Below are 10,906 nucleotides of genomic sequence, written 5' to 3' on the forward strand. Positions count from 1 at the left end.
AAAAATACATACTAGTTACTTGTTTTTTTAAAACATATATATATATATATATATATATGTTTTAAAAAAAAAAATATATATATATATATATATATATATATACAGTGTATCAACAATTATTTTTCAATATTATATAAACTACAATTACCAAATCAAGATACTTTATTACCTAGAAATACTGTAAGAATAAATAACACACTAAGTTATAATACCAAATTCAGTAAAATAACGATGCATTAAATTTGTAAACACTCGGACTAAGACTTAGTTTTGTTTTCCTTTATTATCTATTCCATTCTATTCTCCAAAAAGCCTCTTATCTACGTCATAAATGGGGGATCATATCCTTCTTGAATAAAATTTTAATTAATACTAATTGCCCATGAAGGCATTCGTTAAACTTAAACAGAAAAACATCCTTACATCAGACGAACTCATTCTCTTTAACTGCGTTGTGAGAAAAACACTTTGTGTGACGTAAAACGGTAATTTTCAAATTCTTTTATTTTTTTTTATATAATTCATAATTGACTCATTCTTACCATTAGGATATTATTCTATGGTTATTTTAAATCAATAATTAAGAAAGCTAATTACGTAAAACAACACCTATAACACATGCACATAAAAAATTGATTATATGAGACATATTCATGTATATTCTGTTTATGATTTGCGAATAAAACTCTGTGAAGACAAGATAAAAAGAATTTGCTAAAAGGTCGCCTTTTATTTGTTTCCCTGCCTTTAAGAACCTTGTCCTAGCAACGACAACTTTCAGCCCCCCCCCCCCCCTTCCGAGATTTTTCCTATATATTTTTACTGGAAGAAACGGTCACCTATGTAATGTGGCCAGCGCCCCACGGCCTTATGTAAACTGTAAAAGACGGCCAATTCGTCACTTGTTGCGAATCTATCACGTCTTTTAAACACATTCGCTTATGTAATTATTTGGTGTTAGACAACATTAACCTATAAAAGCAATTAAACAAATTAGATACACTGGACTCAGTTTCTGTTAAAATCTTTTTTTTAGACCGACAATTAAAAAATGAGAAGAATTTGAAAAAAATTATTTATTTTCCCATCGATGAAGAAATTCATTCTTAAGGATAGATTTTGTACTTTCTGATATTTGTGCATCATAAGTAGAATGCTTACTGTGAGATACATGTATATCATATACCTAGTAGTGTATCAGCCCTGATACAGGCGTTTTGGACAAAGTGAGACAGCGCCTTGGAGCTAGGGCTGTCTCGCCCTCGGGGCTAAGATATCACTGTCTCGGCCCTTTGTCAGCTTGCTGTCTCGCCCTCAAATTTCAAAGCATTATTTCTGTTTAATTTGTGTGAATTAAGAGTAAAATTCATATTTAAGTATTTAAGAGAAATATTTTATATCGAAAATTGAACCAGAATCTCAAAATAAAAATTGATTAACAGTAGAATTTTGAGAAAATTGCATTTAAAAAGTGCGCCAAATGATAGCATTTGTGACGTAAGAGAGGTAACTCTTCTTTACTTATAGGACAGCAACAAATTACGTTTTAAAAATAAATGGACGTTTATTTTGCCTTGACAGTTAGACAATTTTATACAAGTTTTTATTTAATGTGCCATTTTAAATTTTATTGTAAACAAAAACAAACAGTTACTATAATTCTCAGACTTACAAATTGTAACGATTCGAAGTTGTAACCCTGGTTCGATGGACAGTGAAAGAAGAATAATTTTAACTTCGGGACCTTATAAATCTTTGTTATCTAATGTGCTTCCAAATGAAATGTTTCAAAACACCAGGATTATTCTTTTTAATGACCAGACTAGGCAAATTCTTCTCTATATGATTATTCACCGCCGTGCAACATCTTCAGGAACATCGAAATAAAGGAACATAACTCAAATTTTCTTACAACAAAATAATATAAATTTTTTGATCGAAAAATATCTAAATATTTGTTTTTTTCTTTGATTTTAGCCCCGTGGGGATCCGGGTTAGAATAGGTCCTCAGTACCCCCTTGCTTGTCGTAAAAGGCGACTAAATGGGGCGGTCCTTCGGATGAGACCGTATAAACGGAGGCCCCGTGTCACAGCAGGTGTGGCACGATAAAGATCCCTCCCTGCTCAAAGGCCGTAAGTACCGAGCATAGGCCTAAATTTGCAGCCCTTCACCGGCAATGGTGACGTCTCCATATCAGTGAAATATTCTGGAGAGGGACGTTAAACAGTATACAATCAATCAATATTTGATTTTAGATATATGATATAAACAACATCACACCACTGTTTTGATCTCGGTCCTGGTATCAGCCCGAGCGTTTGGTATCGGCCCAAGCCCGGAGTGTGATATTCTATATGACTGATACGGAGTTACCGATATTTTCACACCCTTTTAATTTTGATTCCATGTGGAAGTTTTAACTGCCTTTTTGTGAAAAAAGAATTCTGCTTTATATAGCATGAATATCTCCTGCATTTCACTATCAGGAGGCGACCAGTGTATATAAGTTACTCTCTATTGCACATGAGACCACAGTTGTGGAAGTATTTTCAACTGCGTAAATACACCTATCAGGTAAACTGGTTAACCTTATTTACGTGTCTGTTTTAACAGAGAAATTCTGAAAGCTTTAAAAAAAAATAAAGAAGACCATATTTCAATAACTTTAGCAGGGTACGTTAACTGCTGGTTAATCAAGTCTGTAAGTATGTAAGGAAAAGGGGGGGGGGGGGCTCTGAGCTTTAGTTGAACATGAAAGTGATTTTATATTTACGGAATTTATTGACATTTTCTTACCGAGATATTTTTCTAGGCTTTTTTTTTTACAACATACTGTCTTTAGTGTGTTTTTCAGGGGGAGGGGAATTAACAAACTAATAAGTGAAATACAGTGAGGCATATGTTATTCTTCAAATGACGATAAAAAGAGTTTGTTTTGTATTTCAATGTAACAAAAGCACACTGATGAGTTTATTAAACGTTGAACTGAAACATGCAAAAAACCTTTTTGGAATTCTTTATGATTTTTTTAAATGTACATTAATAATATAACTACATATGAAAGCTAAAAAAACTTTCGTGATAATTATCTGTTTTATTTTTTCCGATTATCAATCAATTTAACTATAGTGCTAAATGTTGTTCATTTATTGACCGACTATCTATTTCAATTGAATAAGAGGCCACATGTATTAAGTGGCCAGTTACTTAAGGTAGCCTCTTAAAACAGGCTTGACTTTACATGTACGTTTAATTCTATGCAGTGTGTATAAAACATATAATTGCACTTTACGTTTATGCAAGGTTACAGTTAACACAAAATGGTCGCCGAAGAATACGATGTTGTAAAATCGATTATGTCATGATATAATAAATATAGAGAACTTAAAGAAAATAAAAGGTTGATTTTGAACACGACATAACTGTAAAGAATTGTATTACAATGTACCTCTCTTCAAACAATGTTATATGTTATTTGCGTCATGCCGTGCATTTCGGGGCGAATATATACAGTCGACTTAAAGAAAGACAGACGCGATGGAATCAACAGGGGTTTTCAAAACAAAATAACTAATACAAAAAAAAACCTCAGAGATCTTATAAATCTCGGCGGAAGTGCGTTCGGGAGGAGCAAAGTTATTCACAGGCCGATCATCATCTCCCCTATACGCACAACAAGGACCATAATTCCGATCAAGTACACAACACGTAAAATGATCAAGTATCCCACACGTAAAAATTGTCGCAAACGTAAAAGACAAGGTAATAATGTCACAAAAGCGAAGAAAAATATGGAAAAAAAAGATGAAATTCCTGGTAATGATATTACTAGTATTATGTTAACAAGACACTTAAAATGTTGACAAGTTAAAAGAAATGATAGGTATAAATTATATTATTTAGTGCACTTAGAACCTTCAACAAAATACATGGAATCATTAAGAACAAGAGTCTAGTGATCTTGATGTCAATAATAATGAGCATGAAGGCTCAAAAATGCAAATCTACACGAGGAAAACCATTTTGATTTTTTATTAATGACAAGGAATCTGATAAACAAGGTCACGTTGAGGAGATGGAGACAAGACTGGGATGTTCCAGGCTGGTTTTCAATAGATAAAAAAGAAAGAGTAGCAAACATGGTAAACACTCTCTTTATTACGAAACAGAGAAAATAATAGAAAGTTATCCTAGGCAAGCTAATTGAACATATTTGTTAGCTCCAAGAGTTAAATACAGATATTTGGGATATCATTCCAAAACCTACCCAAAGGAAGGACTTTGGTTTTCAAGCAGTCCGAACAATTACAACAGGAATTGATCCATTGCTCAAAATTGCTAAATGTCGAAATGTAATGAGAACACGATGGAAGTAAGACATATAATCAAAAGGTCCTTTATTCTGTTCTTTAAGTCTATTGATCAATTGTCTAAAAAAGACTTCGTTTGAGAAAGTTTTTACTCACGTTTTAGACGTATGCAATCCCTCACAGCCTGTAACAGAATTGTTATTTGGGTCAGATATTCAACAGAAATTCAAAGAATTGTCAGATTGAGACAGATACAAAATGCAGCGTGATGAATTTTAAGGTGTTTGTTCTTACAACTACTATTACGGCAGAGGTAGGGGAATAAATAAGCCTTATTAGGGGGAAGAAACACGCACATTTGAGACGAGAGAGCAAATACCGAATGAGACAAACACGGTAAGTGTTGGTAAAAAAAAATATCATGTATCACAATGAGAAAAGATCATAGGATCCATAGGTTCTAAAGACTATCTGACGTTATGAAATTGTGTTTAATGAGACTCTTAACCAATCAAAAGAACCATTTCAAATTTCTTTATGATGAAAATGATCAAGAATCTCTGATTGTAAACGAAGAGATTATTGAATTCTTAGAAAATGTTAGAAATCAGACCAAAACTGTAGGAGGATTAGCATTTTGAAAAATTGTTTACAGACAGACAGACGGACGGACGCATTTCCATCGCATATGCTCTTCTGGTCTCTGTCCAGTCGAGCGAAATATGGATACATCTACGCTGTATTAATCAACCCCAACAACAAACATTTAAGGGAGTGAAAAGGTGACTTGGCTATGAGATTTCCTCAACACATTACTTATCTACCAATAACAGAGGCCAGTACAATCGAAGTAATAGGAATTCTAGAGCCACAAAATATGTCTTCACACAAACATTGCAAATCACAAGAAATACATGTAGAAGCTCGGCCATGTCAAAACTCCAATAGTTTTGGTGTTATTGAGAACCTAACAAAGACTGTCTGATCTCACCAAAGAAGTTGCAAAACTTAAACTAGAACTCCATTCTCTACAAGTTAAAAATACTAATTCAGTGGATGCAACTATCCAAACATGGGAATAGGTTACAAATGCTAAAGCAATTGAAAAAGGGACCTAAAGGATTCCAAATTACACACTGTGCTAGAGTGGAAACAACAGAATTATTCTGTAACATCCCATAAACCGGTCAGAGAAGTCGCAACAAACCCAGCAATAACCAACAACTGGAGTCAGATGTTCGATTTGGTCATATATAATTGGTAACTCGCCCGTCCGACATTTGGGGAATTCTCCAGGCGACTCGGCTCTCATCCTTTCGGTCAGTTATCCTGCTTGTCGAAGGTACTGATACTGTCAACAACAGGGAATTCGAGACCAGTGAATGTAATCTCACTTAGAGTGTGCTCAAATTCAAGGGAAGATCCTAGATACCAACATATTTGTATCGGACATACTCCCAGGAATGAATTGATAAAAAACGCAGACCTGTAGGTTAAGGTTACAACCAAATATTCTACTTGCCTATATGCTATGACGTCATAATAAGCTATATGACGTGAGCTTTAGAGATAACAATTTCTTAAAATCGATATCTATGATTGATTTGAGGTCTTTAAATGAACCAAAATATGCAGAGGATTAATATCAACGGAATTTTGTCGTTCCTGGGCCTCTGTAGTTATCACAGGGGTTACATACCAAACCCGTGACGTCATAACTGTTGATCATGCAGTAGCAAAGTGAAAGTGAAAAGTAACGTAAATTGATGTAAACAAACACAAGAAATCGGAGTTTAAAAGCATTTAGAATGAATATCATGTGTGATTCTTGTGGGAATAAAGCGTATGAAACAGGTATGGTTATATAATTCTGCAATTTCTTCGTAAAATTAAAGCAGGGAGGGTGTTTACTTGCCGATCAGCCTTTCCTCTGTCGTTCGTAACAAAAAAGATGCAAAAGTTCAACACTACGCCGCATACCTTGAAACTTAATTTTTGTTTCTATCTAAAGTTCTTATTCGTTTGTTTTTTGAAAGTGCTGCTAGAATCGTATGGGTTACGGGAATTGATGCATTTTTCTCGATGTTATGAACAAAATGTAAAAATTTTGGGAAGGTTTCGTCCGAAATTGTTGAATAATTATTTCTGTAAGAGGACAGTAGGATTCTTGCAGCACTTTTCATGGTACAGTGATGTTTTAACAGAACTATTAATATGAATTGGAACTAATTATCACCTGGGTAGTGTTAAACTTTTCACTTTCTCATTAAGGCATATGTGACCGCGACTGGGAAAAAGGGTCCAGATGAGTAAAAAATCGAAATTAATTTTATTGTCTTTTTAAAATCAGGATACTTTGAATAACACAAATTCAAAATTTCGTGCAAATATCATTGAAAATAAAGAAGATACAGGCCCAGGAATGCAGGCATCTTCAAGTCATATCATAACGTCAGTGACGTTACCATAACGTCGTAATTAGAAAACATATCTCAACAATTTCAGTCTATTGGTATATTAAGAACATTCTCTTCTTTTTCTTTAAACTCTTCTTAAAATTTTGCTTAGATATGATGAAAATAAACTGAATCATTAAATATACTGTCATTCTTACTTATTACATATGACTGTTACTTGTTACATATGGCTATTGCCAGTATTGGAACAACTGAATTTGATTCAGAAGTCTGACTTATTATCCTACCAGCATCGATGACCAAAGAGAGAAAGGGAAGAAAACATGCATAATATGCACAAAATAATCCAACCATTTATTTTCAATAAAATAAACTCTAGAAACATGAGAAATGCACAATAATTATTATCAAGATAAATATGCAAATTGAAATTACATTCCAAAATAACAAAAAAGTTATCATTCCCTGACAAAATACACCAGGAATCACATAAATTACAGAATGACAGAGGTTCTTTGACAGCTATAAGCAAAATCACAAAAATATGAATAGCAGGTTACTACATGTATTTTTAAAGCAAGCACTCTGAATATTGCAAACATGCATATTATAGATAAAATGTACTGTTATGATATTACAGATGTATGCATCTGTACTTTCTTAACATTATCAACAGTATTAAGTATAAAGATTATAACAATTAAATTTTTGGGGGCAGTGTGAAAATCGCATCTTTTGAAAATTAAAAAATCTGTAGTTAATCATATTTGACAAAGTTTTGTAATATTTTTGGTTATACTAAATATATCCAAAGTACATTTAAAGGAAAATGTCAAAGAGAAGGTGAAAACATCATATAACAATTTTCTTACTGTTACACATTTTTTTAACTGTTGAGATGTAACACTACTCATATGTAAACAATTGGGTAAACGTAACAATTCCAACAAATGTTTTAAAGCAATGAAATTTGATGGACAGAAAAGTACATGAATGTAACACATTATGGGAAATAACACAATAGGAACTACATGTATACATCTTACTTCTAATCTTTCTTACACACAATAATCCTCCCTTTCATCTAAGGAGAAGACTTTTCCTTTTCCCCAAGTGTGACTTAGTAGAATGATAAGGTGAATAAACTTTCACCTCTTTCTTTGGTATGACTGGTTTTGGACAGGATGTGTCTTTAGAAGAGAGTGATAGGCAATGTTCACGGATTTCCTCATACAAGTACCATTGCCTCTTGGGGTCAAGACCAGGTGCTGGGATTTCTTGAGGCAGAGGATCATTTACGGAGGGAAGGATATTCTGATCTTTCAGGAGATTAACACACAAAGGAACAGAATTACAGAGTTCCTTACATTCAACAACACCAGGAGTCTCAGCACTTACTCGGAAATGATGATAGCCTCGAATGTTTTTCAACGGTTTGAAGAACTGGTCAAGGTATGACTTCCAGTCCCTAAACTGCACAGGTGTTTGTGGATATGACACGAGCTGAGGAATGTTATGGCCTCTGCGGGATGAATGACGGACTGTGTCTGCTATTTCATTCATGGTTTCTGCTGTAGATGAACGCCATTTTACTTTCCAGACTCCAAAATGCCAGTCAGGATCAAATTTAGTGTGTCCTGCCACCATCATAGAATATTCCACAATAACATGGAGTCCTGATTGAAAAGAAATACACTTCTTAATTTAAATTTAAATGCTAAATTTAGAAAGAGTTCACATTTCTTGACTATCAAAACTGACATCATACATGTATGTAACACTTTGGGCATTGAAAATCATGAACATACTGAATATCAAACAATGCTTTTACAAATTAAATCAAATATTTTTCAATTTTCTTTTGATGTACACTTACCTACAAGAACTCTCCATAGAGTATACCATAAGACAAAGTTGTTTTTGTTTTGCCCACTGCAGTTGTCGAAATGAATGGCTGCTGTTTTTTCTCCATATCCATGGTATTGAAAAAAGTGGTGAACCATACTAATGACAGAATTAGCACCCTTCCCTGTGTTCTCAGCCTCGTCAATCAAGTAGAACACTTGTTTTCCTGCCATTTAAGTAAAAACAAAAATTTTGATCAGAACGTAATACGGTAACTCAACCATGGCCATTTACTTGTTTATTTACCTTATATGTATGCATTATGACAAAAACAGAATGTGTTAATATTTTGCTGCAACTATATTTAATAGAATTCATAAGAACCAAAATTGTTTTATTCAGACTCAGTCCCATACATGTATTATTCTATATTTGAAAGAGTATCCTCCTTTACATGTAATTGTACTATTTCGTCAAATATTAGATTTCCACATAAAAGGTAATTAATAAATTCTTATAAGAATTACATGTACAGTTATTTCTGAATGAATTGAAGAACTAAGCAATATATATCTGACATATCATGACTTATGAATTAACATACCTGAACCCTCGCAACATACACCAAACACATTGCACTTCCGGGGCGTCTTAAAAAATATTGGTCCCACTTGTTGGGCATGATGTGGAAAATGAACTTGTTGAGCATAGTCCCAGGAATAGTGCATTTCCACATCAACTGAGCATGGAGCATTTCCTTGAATAAAATTAATCATTCTTGATCATTTGTATGCATTGAAAGTTATTCATTCTATTTACTAGCTCATGAACAAAGAAATTCAATTTTACAGAAGAAATTTTTGCAAACACTTTGGTATGTCTGTTTTCCTATTAATAGTACAAAGGAAAAGAGGAGAAAATGCATGGCTGGAATTGAACCCTTGACCCCTGGTCAGGTGTTCTACCCATTGAGCTACCCAGGCTGATAAAATAGTCCAAATCCAAGCACATATAATAGTACAAGAATGTTCATTTAATGGCATCAATGCTAATGAAGGAAAGTATACCATACTTGTAACTATACACTAAAGGAAAAAATTTAATTTTGCAATAAAATCTTAACTTACCAGTTTGTTTACATTCCTCTGGTAAGGAAATGAACACTTCCTTGCTGGTGGTACACTGGTGTCTGTAGTAGTCTCTTTGCTGTTTAGCTTGGGAAACATGCTGCGTGTAAGTAGAAAGGATTTCTTCCTTTTCCTCATCATTCATATTAGAAACTGTCGACAGTTGATGAGAGAAATTCTGACAAAGCTGACACAGGTCAGTGCATGGCTTCATGATTGTAATGAATGGACACAACTCATGCCAAGTTCTTTGAAATGTCCTTAAGTGTATTCTTCTGAAGTTCATTTCTTCAGCTAGAATCTCATACTTAGCATGAATGTCAGCAGTTGTCGTATCCGATGGAAGTAGAAGCACTTTCTCAGATTTGTAATTTGGCAGTCGGCCTGGTAGAGGCAGGGCATGGTCACTAGCATACTTGGTAATAAATGTTTTGATTCGATCCCTGTCTGTGACTGATAAGCTATTATGCGGAGCCTTACCACTGTTTCCATGTGTTCTGGGTAAAAACCCTTCTGTATCAAGAGATCTGGCAACTTTATGGAGTTTTTTTCTTTCAACCGCATGTACAAAACAAAATGTTGTACGACACACTCTGCATCCATTGAAGTAGTACTCCTGAAATGGTCTTTCTCGTTCTTTTTCTCTGTGTTTCTTGGACTGTGTGACAGAACCAGATCGCCTATGTGCAAACATTTCAACTTTAAGTATAGTGTCAAGTTCCTCCCGAGTACACTGTAGACAATGATCACGGAACTCACATGCTGCATCAAAGTCAATTTTCGTGCTACATGGCATTCCATAAAACTCCTTACACCCGCAAGTGTCATTCTGAAATTTGGAACGGATTATGTATTCCTTCGTGTCGGTGTCATTAACTTCATTCGGTATATATACATCCCCATCATAGTTGTCATTGTCACTTTCAGAGTCAGAATCATAATTTACATCTCCAAAATCACTCGTATCTGTCTCGCTGTCACTTGACAGATCACAAAACTGTCTGTCGCGCACGTTAGATTTTGGAGCAACAAGTTTAGAGAAATATAATTCGTCCACACGCTCTATATCTTCTAAAAATTCATCATCTTGATAAAGAACAATTTCTGATGGTATACTTATCGATGTTGCTGTGGAAGTTTGGCTCATGTTTAGTGCTTGAACTCCCTACATTTCCAGTTTACAACTTTACTGTGACTTTCACTTTC

The 10,906-nt window shown here is 34.3% G+C and overlaps 1 protein-coding gene and 1 pseudogene across 1 annotated transcript; one reads left to right on the forward strand and one right to left on the reverse strand.

Annotated features, from left to right (window-relative positions):
- Nucleotides 1-3,714: 3,714 nt before the first annotated feature.
- Nucleotides 3,715-4,590, forward strand: LOC134229078 (uncharacterized; annotated as a pseudogene).
- A 3,070-nt stretch (nucleotides 4,591-7,660) lies between these two features.
- On the reverse strand, nucleotides 7,661-10,154 carry LOC134229040 (uncharacterized). The gene is made up of 4 exons (XM_062710747.1): nucleotides 9,701-10,154; nucleotides 9,178-9,330; nucleotides 8,605-8,799; nucleotides 7,661-8,404 (listed from the first exon to the last, which is right to left on the reverse strand). The coding sequence occupies exons 1-4, from the start codon at nucleotides 9,984-9,986 to the stop codon at nucleotides 7,809-7,811; spliced, it is 1,230 nt and encodes a 409-aa protein (XP_062566731.1). The 5' UTR covers nucleotides 9,987-10,154; the 3' UTR covers nucleotides 7,661-7,808.
- Between the last annotated feature and the right edge of the window lie 752 nt (nucleotides 10,155-10,906).

Source organism: Saccostrea cucullata, unplaced genomic scaffold, assembly GCF_032062105.1.
Source record: "Saccostrea cucullata isolate Sc308-1 unplaced genomic scaffold, CSIRO_AGI_Scuc_v1 ctg3224, whole genome shotgun sequence".
NCBI lineage: Eukaryota > Metazoa > Mollusca > Bivalvia > Ostreida > Ostreidae > Saccostrea > Saccostrea cuccullata.

Coding starts and splice junctions, on each gene's coding strand:
- LOC134229040 (XM_062710747.1), bottom strand. CDS start 9,986: ATGAACTTCAGAAGAATACACTTAAGGACATTTCAAAGAACTTGGCAT. Junction 9,331..9,700: donor AGAGGAATGTAAACAAACTG/GTAAGTTAAGAT, acceptor ATTTTATTCAAG/GAAATGCTCCATGCTCAGTT. Junction 8,405..8,604: donor TCTATGGAGAGTTCTTGTAG/GTAAGTGTACAT, acceptor CTTTTCAATCAG/GACTCCATGTTATTGTGGAA.